This window comes from Rattus rattus, chromosome 3, assembly GCF_011064425.1.
Source record: "Rattus rattus isolate New Zealand chromosome 3, Rrattus_CSIRO_v1, whole genome shotgun sequence".
In the NCBI taxonomy this organism is placed as follows: Eukaryota; Metazoa; Chordata; class Mammalia; order Rodentia; family Muridae; genus Rattus; species Rattus rattus.
In genome coordinates this window covers 64,664,366-64,683,191 of record NC_046156.1, presented here as the reverse complement: position 1 = coordinate 64,683,191, position 18,826 = coordinate 64,664,366, and the positions used below count along the sequence as shown (strand labels likewise).

General features: G+C 40.2%; 1 protein-coding gene across 1 annotated transcript in view; it reads left to right on the top strand.

Annotated features, from left to right (window-relative positions):
- The window catches only part of Ash1l (ASH1 like histone lysine methyltransferase), a 115,371-nt gene that overhangs the window by 32,474 nt on the left and 64,071 nt on the right, over positions 1–18,826 (top strand). Inside the window, exons 4-5 of the mRNA XM_032898040.1 lie at positions 956–1,057; positions 8,334–9,069. Coding sequence (XP_032753931.1) covers positions 956–1,057; positions 8,334–9,069 — 838 coding nt within the window. The remainder of the gene's footprint in view (positions 1–955; positions 1,058–8,333; positions 9,070–18,826) is intronic.

Genomic DNA, 18,826 nt, shown 5'->3' with positions numbered 1-18,826 from the left:
TTTTTTGGTTGTTAGGGAAGAAGTACTAGACACAAATAACTTTTTTACAGGAAAAGAGTCATTTCTGAACATCATTTTCTCCTGAACAAGAGATGTACTAAATTATGCTGCATTAATTTGGAGTTTTTGCTAAAATTATAAGACTTTTTGAAGAGAAATTGAATGTTCTTGTGAGGTAAACTTAAGTGTATGCCATTAACAAGTTAATAACCAGTTCTTCACGAATTTTTTATAGAAGAGATCAGAATGTGAGAATTACTTTGTGAATTGTATAAAATGATGGACTTGAGACCCAGTCACCTACTTTTTATCTGAATTCTTTAAATGAGATGCCTAAGTTGGATATGCCTTTCCCACCTCAGTTATTTCTCAGTTGTAGTATAAGTTTTGTTTGCTGGTTTATATTGTTCATTTTAATAAAAAAAAGTTATGCTTGATTTTCATCAGCAAATACTTTAATATTTTATACTGATGGTACATGAAACTAAATCACGGGGCTGGAGAGATGGCTGAGCGGTTAAGAGCACTGACTGTTCTTCCAGAGGCCCTGAGTTCAAATCCCAGCAACCACATGGTGGCTTACAACCATCTGTAATGAGATCTGATGTCCTCTTCTGGTGTGTCTGAAGACAGTTATAGTATACCCATATATAATAAATAAATAAATCTTTAAAAAAAAAAAAAAGAAAAGAAAAAGAAACTAAATCACTTTTTTTTTTTTTACCTTTGAAACTAGTCTTCTCAGCTAATTTACAGATTTTATGAGACTTTGGAAGTTCTGTCAGCCAACATCTAGCATGGTTTATCCTCTGCTTATTTTTCTTGTGAGCTTGCACATGATACTGTTACAGGGAATGGCAGTGACTGCAGCTAAAATTCACTGTTGTAACACAGCTTGCTTTAACACTCCATGTAGTCTTGAATGGTCCTATGATTTCTTTTTCTTTCTTCCCAGGTTCCCAGTCAGCTTCCGATAAACCTTCCCAGCGATCATCAGAAAGCACAAATTGTAGCCCTACCCGTAAAAGGTCTTCATCTGAAAGTACTTCTTCAACAGGTGAGTTCTGTTGTCTTACTAGATTTTCAGAATTGTTTCCTATCTGTAATTTGAGATTAACAAATCTTTGTAAAACGAACAAAAGTGGCCTTGTCATCTCAGTATCACTGATAATGTATATTGAAAAAATTTAATAGTTTTACTTTCAAGAAATTGAAATGTGAGGGCACTGGAGCGACAGCTTAGCAGTTAAGAGCATGTACTCCTTTTGCAGATCCCCCTGACCATGGGGATCTGACTCCATTGGCCTCTGTAGGGCTCTGCACCTGTGCACACCCTCAGACTTGACACACATACATGATTATTTTTAATTGAAATGATGTAAAAGAGTATATTCTGTAACAGTGTGACCTGAAGTCTGTTGTAAAAATATAAAAAATAAAATGCTATCTTACCCCATTAGATCCATCACTGCAGTGCCCCAAGATATCAATAACCATTGATCCAATTGATAAGATATAATTGCCCACCTAAACATACAAAGCCCTGTACACATCCATCCCTTAAGAACATTCTTAACAACCTATAAATGTACAGTATGAAATCTTATATATAAGTACACTATAGCTGTCTTCAGACACACCAGAAGAGGGCATCGGATCTCTTTACAGATGGTTGTGAGCCACCATGTGGTTGCTGGGAATTGAACTCAGGGCCTCTGGGAAAGCAGTCGGGTGCTCTTAACCGCTGAGCCATCTCTCCAGCCCCTACAGTATGAAATCTTAACGTCAGCTTCCTTATTGTCCGGCCACAGCTTCTCTCCCTGTCCCTCCTGTCTCAAGGTTATTATGTTGTGTGTTCTTTCATGTAGCGATTTAAGTGTAAAAAACGTGTGCAGCAGTTAGAGACACTGGGCCACCACGGAATTGGGATATGTGCATCTGGCAAGATATCCAGCAGATATCTTGGGGCACTGCGGTGACGGATCTAGTGGGGTAAAGACAGCATTTTATTTTTTATATTTTTACAACAGAAGTCCTTTAATAAATTTTTATTGTCAGGTATGTTTTTACATGCCTATAATCTGAGCAGTTGAGAGGTAGAAGCAGGATTAGGAGTTCAAGGTCATCCATTAAATAGTTAAAGATAAATGTCCTGTTGCGTATTTAATTAAAAAATACAAAGTGAGCTGGTAATCCCAACACTGGAGAGATTGAGGCAAGAAGTACTGTCGTGAGTTTGGGGCCAGGTTTGCAAGGGCCTGTCTCAAATCTACATACGATAATAATCATAAGGTCCAAAAATGTTGATTGGTTGGTTGATAGAGTGCTTTTCTAGTATACATGCATGAAACCCTGGTTTCATTTCTTCAACACAGCCCTAAATATAGTACATGTCTAGGCTAAACTCTCAAAATAATTAGAAAACACTGCTGAAAAATATATTTCTTTGTTTAAAAGATAATTCTCCAAACCAATCTGTATGTGCAATATGGTCTTAGTAAAATTGATTTGAATCACATGATTTAGAATCATTTAGAATCATTTGATTCTAAAATGTAGTTTATTATATTTTTAAAATGTAGAGTGATAATGATTTTATGATTTGATCAACTCATTGGTCATTATAAGGCTTTTGTCTACACCATACAATGGCATATCTATTTGGTTATATTGCTGTGTTTTTACATGTTACTTGTGTGTCTGTGCTTGCACATATGCATATGTGTCATGATGGATAAGACCCTAGGTAAATCACCAGTAACACACACACACACACACACACACACACACACACACACACACACACACACACACACAGAGCAGAAGAGGTGTATACCAGAATATTTTTTACTATTTGGTTCTCAGGTATTGGACCTGCTTTGTGAGGGTTAAAAGACATGGCCTTGCTGGAGTAGCTCTGTCACCGGGAATGGCTTTCAGGTTTCAAAAGCTCACAGTGGTCTCAGTCTTTTTTGTTCTCTGCCTCTGTCTTTTGGATAAGATGTAAACTCTGAGCTACTGTTCTAGTACCATGTCTGCCTTCCTCTGTGTGTCCCACTATAATGATCATGGACTCACTCTCAAACTGTAAGCAAGCCCCCAACTAAATGTTTTCTCTTATAGGAGCTGCCTCGGTCTCATGGTCTCTTCACAACAATAAAACAATGACTAAGACAGCCCTTTAGTCAATCATTTGACATACAGGAATAGCCAGAAGTCTGGGAGTTCAGTGCCAGCCAGGTCTACATAGCTAAGAAAAGAAAAAGAGAATTTGTTCCCGCCAGGACTATAACATAAAATAGCATATAATAAGGTTTAATAAAACAGAAAGTCTGTAAATTGGGTCTTTGTGCTTGTATTGTAGATAACAGTATATGTCTCCAAGGCTGATGATCTGAATTACAACAAATGAATAAAAATTTTAAAAAGCTTTAAAAGACCAAAAGTAGAACTCATATATATTTCTTTTAAAAACATTTTATCATGGACAGAGGTCAAAGGACAACTTATAAATCAGTAATACCTTTTGACCTTGTGGGTTCCAGGGATGTAACTGAGGTCATGAGGCCTGGTACCAAGTACCTTTACCCACTAAGCTATTTGGATGACCCCACACAGTGCCTTCTGATTCATTTCTGTTTGGGGTGGTGTTGGTTGTTGTGGATGGGTTGTTCAGCTGTCTGTTTAAAGACCCAAGATTATACTGTGTAGCTGAGGCTGGCCTAGAATCATTGTGTAGCTCAGCCTGGGCTATGAAAAGTCCTGTCGCAACTTGAGAGGTAGGAGGATTGCCGAGCAAGCTAGCAATCCTGCCCTTTCAGGGTACTCCTCACAAACATGAAGACAAATCTTTTTAACCCAAATGACATCTCGCTGGCTTTGCGAGGAGAGAGGACTGTATTCCATGGAAATTTTAACTTGAAATAGGTTTCTATGAAAAATTTAAAACCATAAAAAGTAGAAGAAAGTCTTCTTGATCTTGGGATAGACAAAGATTTCCTTTTCTCTTTCCCCCACCTTCCCTCCCTCCCCCGTGACACCATAAATAGAAGAAATGAGGGGAAATCCGACACAATTTGTGTATCTATTTGCGGTGTGTGCGTGTGTGTGGAGGGCAGAGGACAGCCCATAGGAGTCTATTTTCTCCTTTCACCATGCGGGCTCTGGAACTAGATCAGGTCCTCAAGCTTAGCTACAGGCGCCTGTATACACTGACCTGTCTTGCTGACGTGAAATTGCAGGATTTTTCAAGTATTGGGAGGCCATTTCTGGGAAAAGAGAAGAGTTAGAAGTTTGACAGAACATGGAACTTTTGGAACTAGATGGTAATTTGGTAGGAGGAACATATATGTAACTGCAGCTCTAATGGGCTAATTAATAAGTCTTTTGGCTGGATTTATCTGTCTTACAGTTCTCTGCAAATGACAATCAGTAACAGCCTTGTATGTAGATAAGGCCATAACCATTGACTTAATTTTTTTTTTTTTTTCTTTTTTTCCGGAGCTGGGGACCAAACCCAGGACCTTGCGCTTCCTAGGCAAGTGCTCTACCACTGAGCTAAATCCCCAACCCCGACTTAAATTTTATACCCCCTGTATTAGTCAGGGTTCTCTAGAGGAACAGAACTGATTGAGAGAGAGAGAGAGAGAGAGAGAGAGAGAGAGAGAGAGAGAGAGAGAGAGAGAGAGAGAACACATATATGTGTTTTATATATATATATATATACACATATATATATCTTTTATCTATAGGATTTATAAATATAGCATGTACAAATCATATATATATATGATTTATTAGAATAGCTTACAGGATGAGCTTTCACTTTCATTAGACAAGAGTGGGGAATGAAAGAAGTTTGTTGGGATAATTAATTTATCAGTATTGATTAGGATATGGCTTAGTTGTTGTTGATCTCAGTTCTGGTTCTGCAAAATAATTCAAAGAAGTCCTTATTGATTTAGAGGTACGATGGGTCTCAAATGACACTTCTGCTCCAGGACAAATCTTTAACCTCATAAATAATTACCCTTATGGGGTTTGGGGCAGTTATTATTCTTCCTAGATCCAAAGTGACTACAGCTTTAGAATAGTGACTTCTCTCTGCCTTCAGCTTTGAAAAGATGATGAGATAGATTAGACAGACAGTTCCTTTACTGATTAACCTGCCTATGTACAGAATCAATTGGGTAATCAAAGGAAAAGACAGACAAAAAGAAGGCAGAAAGCCTTTCACCAGGCTGCCATTAACATTTTGAGTTTACTAAGATAGGAGTGACTTTTGTTACCAAAGACAGATTCTAAATGCCTGTTTCAGGAATACAGCCAAATAATGAGACTGTATTTTCCAATTTTCCGTTATATGAGGTTTTAGAGACACAGATATCTGTATTGATAGGAAACAAACAGTGGATAGGTACCTCCTTGACCTGCTCTCTCATGATCACTGGAAATGTTTTTGTTTTTCTGTGTTGAGCAGTAGGGAAAGTGTTTCTGTACATTTGTATATGTGTGCAAGCCATGTTCAAAGGTCAACTTTCATAAACTAGTTCTTATCCTGGGTCTTGGGGCTAGGGTCAGAGACTAGCCTCTAACAGCCTTAAAGAGCCAATCTCTCCCACCCATCCTCAATAAGCCAACCAAAGACACAATAGGGAAAGCTAAAAGCAGAAAAGGGAGGTGTGTTCAATATGGCCACCTTGTCACATTGGAAAGAGAGATCCATTCCCATACCCTCTTCATTTTAAGAATTTTAATATCAAGTTATTAGAAATCTTAGAAAATTTTCATTTCCTGATGAGATAGATTATTCTACGATACCTAGTACTATAGGGAAATATCTGGAATTGGGCTGGAGAGATAAATAGCTCAGTGGTTAAAAGCTCTTGCTCTTCCAAAGGCCTGAGTTCTGTTCCTAGCATTCAGTACCCTCCTCTGGCCTCAGAGAGCACCTGTACACCTGTGACAGACATACAAACACATATAAATAAAAGTAAAATAAATCTTAAAGAAAAACAATTCATGTCATTTTTTTTCCTCTGGTGTTTGTTTTGGAGCAGGGACTCCTATAGTCCAGATTGGACTCAGATTCACTGTGTCGTCAAAGTTAGTTACTTAAGTATCTGATCTCTGGCCTTACCCCTCTCCCTCTTACTGGATTTGTTCCTCAAACTTTGAGAAATTAGTTCTCTATTTCCACTGTGGGCCCTAAGATGGGCACTAAGCTTATCAGCAAATACTTTTTAATCTGGTGAGCCGTCTCCAGTATATCCTAAACCATCTGGCACTAATTGTAATATGTTTGGACAAAGTTTTGCTATGGCTGGCTCTCCTGGTCCCTACTATGTAGCTCAAGCTCACTTGAAATCTGTGACAATTTTTCTGGGTCAGGTCCTGCATATAAGACACCATACATGTCAGCGAATACCCCATTTAAAAACATGTAAATAAATTCACTGATTAAAAACTATGACCTGTGGATATTAATAGTAATCTGTGAGTTTAGGGACTGTCTTATTTTCTTTCCTATGATTAAAAGTGCCCTGCCAGAAGAAACATAGGGAAGTTCAAGGTACAGTCCCTTTTGGTGGGGAAGTCAAGACAGCAGGAGGAGCCTGAAGCAACTGTTGATATGATTGATGTCCACTGTCAGGAAATGGAGAGGGATAAATACAGGCTGCTTTTCTGTTTCTTTTCTCAGTGTGTGACAGTATAGGATCCCATTTAGAAGAGATCTGCCTCTCACGGTGGGGGGCTCTTCCCACTTTAATTAACTAAACCAAGTTTGGGCTAAAGAGCTGGCCCAGCAGGTAAGCAGATGCTGCAGGAGCCTGACGCCTGAGTTCAGCCCCTAGGTCCACAGGAAAGTGGAGGAAGTGCTGAAGACAGAGATGGCTTTTGATCTCCATGCATGCACTGTTCCATGTCCACATGCTCACAAAATAAAAACATTGTTTTAGAAAGATACTCTTCCCAAACATAGCCTTTTTTTTTTTTTTTTTCCCAGAGCTGAGGACCGAACCTAGGGCCTTCTGCTTGCTAGGCAAGCGCTCTACCACTGAGCTAAATCCCCAACCCCACATAGCCACTTTTAAGATATAACTTGTATCCCTTGTCCACACACTCTCAGGATGTGAAATGTAGTCAGTCCAACTTTTTTTTTCTTTTTTTTTTTTTTTTTTTTTCGGAGCTGGGGACCCGAACCCAGGGCCTTGCGCTTGCTGGGCAAGCGCTCTACCACTGAGCTAAATCCCCAACCCCGTCAGTCCAACTTTTAAAGTCTCCATCTCTTAAAAAAAAAAACCTCCTTAGTCTTACAGCTAGAGAAATGATTTAGTGATTCACCACACTTAATGTTTTTTAAAAAGGATATGTGTTTGGTTCCAATTAAAAATAACAAGATGGATGTCTCTCAAGAAACAGCAAGATTAACATCTTCCTCCTTCCCCTCACTCCCCACACAAATAAAAGTTTGGATCCACATGAACATATAAACAAAAACCACAGATATGGGATATGACTTAATTCTAGGACTTAGGAGGCTGAGGAGCATAGCCTTACATAGTGAATCCCAGGCCAGCCTGGAAACAGTGTAACACCCTTTTAAACACGCTGGAGACGTGAAGGGAAGGAGCCCCTCTTGCTCAGGACTTAGGTGAGTCGTAAACAGCTTACTTCAAATGGGCAGGTCTCTGAATTTGATCCCCAGTGCTCAGAGCGAAAGACGAGTTTGGATCTTTGTCCAGTCTTTAACCGTCTAGCCTTTAACACTTCTTTATCCTTTGTCAGCACAGAAAGTTGTTTAGCCAGGTATGGCACACACTTGTAATTGCAGCCCTGGGGACATTGCGCGAGGATTAAGAATTTAAGGTGATCCACTAATAGAGTCACTTCAAGCATGGTAGGCTTAAGGCCGTCCTGAGCTCCAGGAAACCCATCTTACCACAGTAAAGAAGGGCTGCAAGATGAGCTGGTGTGAGAGCTCTGCTGCTCAGCAGCTTCAGCAGAGCCGATTCCCTCTTCTGTCCTCCATGGGCAGCAGTGTGAACATGCAATACACACACACATGCATAAGTCAAAAAATAAAGATTTAATTAATAAAGGTAAAAGCTTGTTGGTTACCTATAACCCTAGCACTCAAGAGGCAGAGGCAAGGAGGATTGGTCATTAGTTAGTTCAAGAGCAGCCTGCCTTGCGTAGTGAATTCTAAGCCAGAGAGGCTTCAAAGCACAACCTTGTCTCAAAAGGCTAAGAAGCAAACATAAAGAGACAAAGTAATTTAGATAACAAAGTGATCAAATTTTTGTCTGTGTGTGCTGTGTTGTCTCTTTTAGTGAATGGAATTCCTTCCAGAAGTCCCAGATTGGTTGCTTCTCTGGATGACTCTGTAGACAGTCTGTTGCAGCGGATAGTTCAACATGATGAGCAAGAGTCCGTGGAGAAAAATGGTGATGCTCCAATTACAACTGTAACTGCACCACCTTCTTCCAGTCCAGGCCATAGCTACAGCAAAGAGCGGACCCTAGGGAAATCAGACAGTCTTCTAGTGCCTGCAGTCCCGAGTGACTCTTGTAATAGTATCCCACTTCTTTCTGAAAAGTTAGCAAGCAGATGTTCCCCTCATCATATCAAGAGAAGTGTAGTTGAAGCTATGCAGCGCCAAGCTCGGAAAATGTGCAATTATGACAAAATCTTGGCTACCAAGAAAAACCTGGACCATGTCAATAAAATTTTAAAAGCCAAAAAACTTCAAAGGCAGGCCAGGACAGGAAACAATTTTGTGAAACGCAGACCAGGTCGACCTCGGAAATGTCCCCTCCAAGCTGTGGTGTCAATGCAAGCATTCCAGGCTGCCCAGTTTGTCAACCCAGAATTGAACGAAGGCGAAGAAGTGTCGCTGCACCTAAGTCCAGACACAGTTACGGATGTGATCGAGGCTGTGGTTCAGAGTGTGAACCTTAATTCAGAACATAAGAAGGGGTGGAAGAGGAAAAATTGGCTGTTAGAAGAACAGACTAGAAAAAAGCAGAAGACAGTACCAGAGGAAGAAGAACAAGAAAACAATAAAAGGTAATTTCTTTCTTAAGATATTGTGATCTGAATAACAGCAGTTGACTTCTTTATTTTATGACTTATTTTTCTGTGTGTGCGTGCACGTGCATGCTATGGCAGGAGTAGGGTAGCCCCAAGGACAGCCAATGGGGCCTCTCCCAGCGTGTGGGCCCCAGGCATCAGACACAGCTCACTGGGCTGGGCAGCCAGCATTTTTTCTTGTCTTCATAACCCCAGCCTAAGCGTCGCCAGACTGTAATTTATTTATGTAACCAAACCTTAAAACCTGCTTTTTACTGTGGGAAAATGGTTTGGGTGAGGTACTTGGGCACGCCAGTGATTCCAGCTCAAGGAGAATGATTTGGAGTTGTAAGGTCAATCTAAGCTGTTTTAACATTGTAATGTAAGCCACCCTAGGCCACATAATATTGTTAGACCCTGTCTTAAACATAAGGTGGCCAAAAACCACTTGAACATATAAAAAGTAAAAGGGCTAAAAGATTCAAAATACAGAACTTACCTTTAGGAAACAAATTTAAAAGTCTGTTGTGATATACAACCCAAAAAAATTATTTACTTATTTTGAGGCATTTTCTTACTTTGTAGCCCAACTGGCCTAAAACTTAAACTATGTAGACTAGGCCAGTTTTGCTCTCAGAAATGTCATCCTGCTTCTGTCTCTAAGGTATGAGTATGTGCCACTATACCCAGCTTTGATTCATCAGTCGGAGCCTCCCTTCTTTCTGGTCCCTCCCTCCCCTTACTCTTACCCTCGATCTGTGTGTGTGTGTGGGGGGTGGTGGTATTATTTTGTTTTCTGTTCTGCAGTTTGAATGTTGCTGAGACAAGATCTCATAACAAATCCTTGTACTCCCTTTTGCCTCCTTAAACCCTTAAAACCTAACATCCTGCTTTCTGTTTTGTGATTTTTGGCTACTCTAAGTACTGCTTATAAATGAAGTCATATAGAAAGAAAGTTGCTACAGAGCCTCCGTGAAGACTCTCTTGGGTCTGTTTCCTTTTCTGAGCCTTGACTTTTCCACTCATTTTCTTTTGTATAATGCCAGAACCTAAAATGTGTTTTCTCTGGTACAGTGAGCTTTCCCACTCCTCTGACTCCGCCTTTCTTTTGGCATGTGGCTGCTGCTCAAAGTTGATCATAACTCAAAAAGGCATGGCTTTCTTTCTTCCTCTTCTCCGTCTCTTCCCTCCAGGCAGCTGTGGAGATGGGCAGCTTATCTGCCCTGCACTTTTTCTTTTTTTTTTTTTCTTAACAGTTGTTAACATTTTTTCTTTATTCAGTTATTATGGCATAGACTTTTAATCCCAGCACTGAGGAGGTAGAAACAAGAAGCCAGGGCAGGCAGGGAAAATGGAGCCAGTGCCAGGGAAGGTAGGACTGTATAGAGAGACCCTTGTCTCAAGATGAATAAGTCAATTGGTTGTTAAGGTTTAACTTTTGACTGTGTAGTGTAATACTAAGTGTGCCCCCTACCAACAGCTTGGTTGCCCCCAAGTTATTTCCGATCAGTGAATAAAGATGCCAGTAGCCAGTACCTGGGCAGAAGAGACATAGTTTTAGGGTTCCCAGGGCTGGGTGGGTTGGGGGAAACCATGGGGAAAGGGAAGATAGCAGGAAGACAAAGTTGCCATGGGTTAGGACTCAAGAAAACATGGCTGTGAGGGCTGGCCAATTAAGAGCAGCCCAGATGAAACATAGTAAGTAATAACTCGGGGTTGTCTATAAAAACAGGTTTTACTATTTACTAAGGGTAGATAGCTATCTGCCCAGCTCTAGTGTTGATTAAGACTTTTTTAAATATAAAGGTTGTCTGTGTCTTTATCCAGGAACTAAAGCGTCAAAGTTGGAGTAGAAATCCTGGATTGGGATTAAAAATTCTTCAATAATTAGTAAATTAATTAATTTTATGTGTGTGGGTGTTTGCCTACATGTATGGCTGTGTAACATTTGCATGTCTGGTGTCCAGAGAGGCCAAAAGAAGGTATCAGACCCCTGGAACTAGAGTTACACTCTTGCATGGATCCCGAGACTTAGACCTAGGTCTTCTAGAAGCAGCCTGTACTCTTTTTTTTTTTTTTTAAGATTTATTTATTTATTTTATGCATATAAGTAACTGTAGCTGTCTTCAGACACACCAGAAGAGGACATCAGATCTCATTACAGATGGTTGTGAGCCACCATGTGGTTGCTGGGAATTGAACTCAGGACCTCTGGAAGCATAGTCGGGTGCTCTTAACCGCTGAGCCATCTCTCCAGCCCGCAGCCTGTGCTCTTAACCACTGAGCATCTCTTTAGTTCCGAAGTGTTTGTTTTATGTGCAGGAAGTAATTATTTCATAAAATGGCCAGACAATAACCATGAGAGGATAGAGTCGGTTTTCTCCACTCTGTGGGTTCTAGGAACTGAGCTCCAGGCAGCTGGGCAGCAACTACCCTCACCCATTGAGCCCCAGCACTAGTCCTGGTGTTTCTTTTTGTTTGGTAGTCTTGGGTTTACTTTTGTTGTTCTTCTTCTTCTGGGTTTGTTTTGTTTGTTTTGGTGGAGTTGTAGTTGGGGTGAGTTTTTGGTTTTGGTTTTTGTTTTTTTTTTATGATAGAGTCCCACTACATATCCCAATCTGGTCTGGAACTTGATATGTAAATCAGTGTGACCTACAATTTACAGAGATCTGGCTGCCTCTGCTGGGAATAAAGGCAATGCACCACAGTGCCTGGATTGATAATTTCTGGATGTAAAATTTTTTTCCTTTAAAATTTTTAAATTAGATTTATGCATTTCATATGTGAATGTTTTGCTTGCCTTATATGTATATGCCATTACATGCAGGCTTGGTATGCTTGGAGGTCAAACAAGTTCCCCTAGAATTGGAGTTCAAGCTGGTTATAAACCACCATTTGTCTGCAAGAAATTAGATCCTCTCTGAGAATAAGTGCTCTTAACCATTGATCCATCTCTTCCCCCCCAGATTTAATTCATGGTTGTTGAAGGTTTTTTTGTTTTGTCTGAGTGTGTGTGTGTGTGTGTGTGTGTGTGTGTGTGTGTGTGTGTGTATCACATGCATGCTTGATACTGAGACCTCGAAATGTCAGATCTCATGGGGCTGGAGCTAAAGACAGTTATAAACTGCCATGTGAATTATGGGAATCAAATCAAACCTCTGGAAAAATAGCCAGGGCATTTATAAAGTCCATTTTATTTTCTAAAAGGTTTGAAGGTGATATGAAAGGACAGTGAGTGTGTGTGTGTGTGTGTGTGTGTGTGTGTGTGTGTGTGTGTGTGTGTGTGTGTGTGTATGTTTTGCCATCGTGTGTGCCTATTACCTGTAGTAGCCGTCAGATTCCTTGGACCTAGAGTTGCAGATAGTTGTAAGCTACCATATGGATGCTGTTGCTGGAAAGTTGAAACTGTTTGTTTCTCTGGAAGTGCTCTTCCCCCCAGTGAGCCATGTTTTCAGCCCCTAAGTGCTTTGTTTTATGAAATCTCAAAAGCAGCAACCATAAGAGTGAATAAACATTGTTATTCTGGATTATAAGTTTGGATTTCTATATATCAAACATCATCCTGACAAATAAAACATAACTCCACTTTGGTAGGGTATATTTATAAGACGTGCTCTTCATAAGTTACTGGTGTCCAGAATATATAAAGAAAGAAAACAGGTGGCCCACAGATGTGATCCCACACTCATGATGTAGACAGGAGGATCTTTGGTTTTTGTTGTCGTTCATTCAATTACCTGTGTTGCTGTGTGCATTTGAATGCAGGTATGCACAGAGGCCAGCAGAGCGTGTCAGATATCTTTGGCTGGATTTAGAAGCAGTTGTGAGTTGAGTGACATGGTACTTAGGACTGAACTCAGGTCCTCTTAAAGAGCCGTTTGCGCTCTAGCTGCTGAGCCATTTTTACAACCAGGTTTGAAGATTATTGCAAGTTGTAATGAGAGTTCAGGCAGTTACGAAGCAAGACTGCATCATAAAACAAAAAAATACAACCTAAGACATGACATGGCTATGCTCAAAAGTTGGAGATTAGCCTCACCTGTATAATAAGTTCAGCGTCAGCCTGTAGTATATGAAAGAAATACCAGTGCTCTGGTCCTATTCTTCAGTTGAAGGAGGGTTTGCCTAACATGGGTTTGATCTCTAGTACCACATAAAACTGGCGTGATGGTGTATACCTGTAAATTCCAGTTCTAGGAAGGTGGATGCAGGAAGATCCAGTACTCTAGATCATCCTTGGATATGCAGCAGTCTCAAGGCCAGCATGGTCTGAGAAAACAAAAAGCAAACAAACAACAACAAAAAAAAGCCAAAAAGTTAGAGATGTATTTCAATGATAGAGCTTTTAAGTATCATGCTACAGACCCTGTGTTCAATCCCCAGATCCCCTTCACTCCAGAATAAAACGGGTCTTAAACCTAGATGTCCTCACAGAGTAGGGTCACTGTATTACGATTGGATGTTGGAGCAGGACTGGAATCACTTTGTCTCTACGTGAGGAAGAAAAGATAACAATCTGATCCAGAGTGTTAGGGCCTGAGCAGGATCAGGAAAGTACTTCTGGAAGAGAGATCTTGGGGTAATACATCAAAGATACATACAACCAGGGTTACTTAAAATACCCATCCTGGACCTCACAACTAATTCAGTGGCATTCTAGATAAAGGTGATTGGCTTCAGTTCTGTTGTTTTATTCGCTTGTTTGTCTTTGTAGACAGGGTCTCACTATATTGTTTGACTTGACCTTGCTTTCGTAGAATTGTCAGGCCTTGAATTCAGTATCCTTTTTGCTTTACCCTCTAGTGTCTGCTTTCTTTTCTTTTTATCGCTTTTGTGTTTTGCTCGGGTTGTTTCAGGTTTTCTTTTATTTTTGCCTTTCTTTTTAATTGTAGATGGTGGGTATTCACACATGCTAAGTACCTACTCCTCTTCTGATTATATCCCCCTCTCTACATGTTCATTGCTAACAGACTCCAAACATGGTTTGATATCTCTGTTCCATGAGCAACACTTGAAATATTACTACTCTGAAGAATTCATATCCATGACATGATAACAGAAAACATTTGTTTTTAGACAGAATGAAATGTAATCTCAGACATAGAAGTGGAAACATTGGATTGTAAGGATAGCAGTTAAAAAAAAAATCTCCTAACGTAGTGAAATAGATCCTGTATATGCACAATTTGTTTAACATTTGAAATAAATGTATAGAAATAGACTGAAGAAGAAAATTATTATTAATAGATGAAGGAACATCATTTGACAAAATGTAAATCGTATTCACAACTTTCAAAAGGGGGTTAAGTGCTTGTTACTCAAGCCCTGAGAACCCATGTTTGTGCATACACAGGCATGTTATTTAAACATAAAATATTTTTAATGAAAAATCAACTCTACAGCAAAGCTGGAAATGGTGTAATCCCAGCACTGAGACAGGTACCGTTCTGAGTTTCAGGCTGGCCTGAGCTTCAGAATGAGACCTTTTGCCTCAAAAAAACATGGTTCTTGGGTTCAGGACCTGAGTTCAGATCCCCAAGATCCACATAATTGCTGGATAGACCTGACAGCCCACCTGCATTTCCAGTCTCAGAAGGTGGAGACAGGTGTCCTCAGAACAGGTTGGCAAGCTCGATTCACCATTTCATAGTCTTCTGGTTAATTGAGAGTTTTTCACATAAGGTAGAAAAGCAGTTGAAGAAGATTCCTCATATCTACCTCGGAACTCCTTATTCATTTGTGCGCACACCCTCCCATGCTCATTAAAATTAGCATGCATGTATACATACACCACAGACAGATGCGTGAAAAGTGGAAGAAGAGCTAGAGAGAGAGTTCAGCAGTTACACAAGGGGTCGGAAAGCTAAATACTATTCAGGTTTCATAACTTTCTAATGTTCTATATAGATTTGGGGAACTAGCCATCAAAATCCGAATTATATTTTATAAAAATGGAAAAGTATAGCTTGGTTGGTGGGATAGTCTATAATCCCAGACTTCAAGAGACTGAGGCAAGAGTATTGCCATCCTTCCAGGCCCTCTTGAACTGTGTAGTGACATCCTGTTTCATATGAATGAGTGAGTGAGTGAGTGAATGAATGAATGAATGACCCTTTCTAAAATCAACGTGGCAGTGAACATATGTTCCAAAACATTTGAGATAAACTATTTGATCAGTAACTATGAAGGATTTCTGAAAGGATTTCTAAAACTCAAGAAAAAAAAAGAAAACACAGGGAATTGAACAAGGAATTGTATAAACATTTTCTGAGAGAGAATATAAAAATATACACTCATTCCAGGGACTAAGCCACTACCCAAAGACTATACATGGACTGACCCTGGGCTCCAACCTCAATGAATAGCCTAGTAAGAGCACCAGTGGAAGGGGAAGCCCTTGGTCCTGCCAAGACTGAACCCCCAGTGATCATGATTGTTGAGGGGAGGGCGGTAATGGGGGGAGGATGGGGAGGGGAACAGCGATATAGAAGGGGAGGGGGAAGGGTTAGGGGGATGTTGACCTGGAAACCGGGAAGGGAATAACAATCGAAATGTAAATAAGAAACACCCAATTTAATAAAGATGGAGGAAAAAAATATACACTCAGTATGAATAATAAAATCTCAAAGAGGTACTAATACTCTATAGCCATTATAATGCATATTAAATACATTGATTTGGGATAAAACATGGAAAAATATTGGGAATTAATAGAGAATATGGAGATACCCTAGGTTTCTACTCAAAGAAGTAGAGTGGCCTTAAATACCAGTGCTTATAATGCGTTGTTACATTAGACAAAAGACAGAAACACCTAAGTTTTAGCTGTAGATAAATGGCAGTTTTACATATAATGACTTACTATTTAGCCTTAAACAATAATACTTTTTAAAAAGCCATTTCTGTTTTATGTTGTACACATGGACTTATCCTGTAACAGCATTCCTAGGTCATAGGGCAGCTTTGTGTAGTCAGTTCTCTTTCTGCAGATCAGCCTCAGGTTATCAGGCTTGCAGAACTGGTGTTTTACCCACTGAGCCATCTTGCTGTGGTGGTTTCAATATGCTTGGCCCAGGAAATGGCACTATTAGGAGGTGTGGTCTTGTTGGAGGAAGTGTGTCACTGTGGAGATGTGGAGATCCTCCTAACCACATAGGAGCCAATCTCCTAGCTGCCTTTGGAACAAGAGATAGAACTCTCAGCTCCTCCAGCACCAGGCCAACCTAGACACTGCCATGCTTCCCGCCATGATGATAATGGACTGACCCACTGAACTGTAAGCCAGCTCAATTAAACGTTGTTTGTTATAGGAGTTGCTGTGGTCATGGTGACCTAAACTGCAGTGAAACCCTAATTAAGACACTGGCCTCAGATAAGCTTTTAAAAAGATACAATGCAAGTGAAATTATCCGAGTGATCCCGAGCATTACCTGTAGCACTTGTGTTGTATCCTTCGAGACTGGGCTCCTTAACTCTTTATTTTGATCGGCTGTGGTTTTCTGAAATGGTGTTTGTTTCAAAGAGAACTTTCCTTGGTTTAGTGCAGGTGTATTACACTTACGTGGGTATATGAAGAGGAATAAAACTTAAGGGTTCTTTGGAAAGTTGGTTGCATTGCATGGTGTTTTGCTGGGACAAACATGTGAAGGAATGTTTTCCTGAAACGGATACAGGTGGAATGCTAAGGCAGACTTGTGAAGAAAGTAGACATAGGAGAAAAAGGATGTTCTGCAAGCATATAAAAGGGCACGTGATGAAGGATTCTTTATTAACAACACACGTTTTGGTCTTCATTACATTGTATAGTTGAGCTCCATTTGTTGGGATTCCATAGAGAGACACGCACTGCAAAACTTTTGGTGGTGTGCTGAGGTTTCCTGCCTTTTATGTGGATTCAGGCACTTGACAAAGTGATGATGTCAACTGAGACAGATGCACATGCTGAGGCAAGAGAATAACACTTTTTTTTTTTTTTTTTTTTAAAATTTTTTTTTTTTTTTTTTTTTGAGGACATTTTTGCTCTCTTCAGACACACCAGAAGAGGGCATCAGATCTCATTACAGATGGTTGTGAGCCACTATGTGGTTGCTGGGATTTGAACTCAGGACCTCTGGAAGAGCAGTCAGTGCTCTTAACCGCTGAGCTATCTCCCCAGCGAGAATAACACTTCTTGGTTTCGAGTCTTCACTGATCCTTGCTTCACGGAGAGAGACACAGCTGACAGTTGTTCCTGGCGCTCCTGTTTGCCCTGGTCCCTCCTGCTGTCTTGTGCTGAGGCTGAGGCCTGACTGTCTCTCTAGGTACTGTCACCGATGCTGATTTGTGTTTGCTATCCTGACTCTACTGAAGTGGACTGCTGCTATAGCCACGAAGTGTTTGTGATTGGATCTAGGTGCCACTGATAACCTCCTAACTCAGCCACCGATTTCCAGTCAACACAGACGGGAGTTGCTCCAAAGAATCTTTCTAAACAGCTCCAGTTTCTCCCTTTCCTTTCTTTCCCACTACCTTTGGCAGGTGATGGGCCACAAGGGAGGTTAAAGTGTTTAAGAACCATTATTAAAGTTCCAGGCATAGGGTAAATAGAGTGCAGCTGGTTTAGTAAAACAGCAGTTGTAGGATTTCCTCCAAGAACTTTACTTAATTAGCCCTGGATAATTGGCTAATCATCCAGTGCCGGACATGATTTCCTGAATCTTGTATCTTAGGAGCTTTTGGTTACCACCAAGATAAGTATGCCACTGTTGTACCCTTACGATTATGCTAGACTGGTCTTCGTTGTGGTCCTCAGGCATCAGAGCTGGTTGATTGCTTCCTTCCTTGGTTGTCTGGTCCCCAGATGGGAAGAGAAAGGAAGGAAGGGAGGGAGATGCATAATATGGAAGAGGAGTACAAAATTAACTTTAAAGCAATTTTTTAAAGTTACTAAGACTTATTTTAAAGATCTCGCAGATAAAAAGATGTCATGCATTAAAAGTAACAGACTGTGTTTCAGTGAACCTTCTGTGTATTAGAGTGGCTATGGAGCGCCGCCTCGTGCTTTACACTTTTTGAGAGGGGTGGAGAAGTGGTAAGCATGGCTGTCCTGAAACTCACTCTGTAGATCAGACTGGCCTCGAACTCACAGAGATCCACCTGCCTCTGCCTCCCAAGTGCTAAGATGAAAGGTGTGCGTCACCACTGCTCAGTGGATTTTTCACTTTCACTATCAAGTATATTTTTATGTATTTATCCACCATCACCCCCCACCTCAAAAAAAAAAAAAAACTAAAACTAGAAACACAGTTAAGTTTATATCTTCTTTCATAACTCAGGTGTCCATGACCTCCCTTCAGTCCTTCCTCCTCCCTAGTATTTACTTTTTTTCTCCTATCAAATATGTTGTACATGTACACATATAAACTTACAACACAGTATATGATCCTCATATGAGGAGAGTATGATCTTAATATTGTATATTCTAATTCCATGCAATTTTTAAAACATACTGTAGTTACATTTTTCTGTAATGCTTAGTAGTATACCATTTTATATACGAGCCAGGTTTTCATTAACCATTCATTTATTACCAGACAACATTGGGAAGAGCAGCAGTAAACATGGAGTATAGTGTCTCTATGGTAGGATATGGAGCTCTCTGGGTATGTTCTCAGAAGTAAAACACTGCAACATATTGTAGTTCTGTGTTTTATTTTTTTGAGGAATCTCCAAACTGGTTTCCACAGTAGCTATATTAATTTTTCTTCACTTGGGG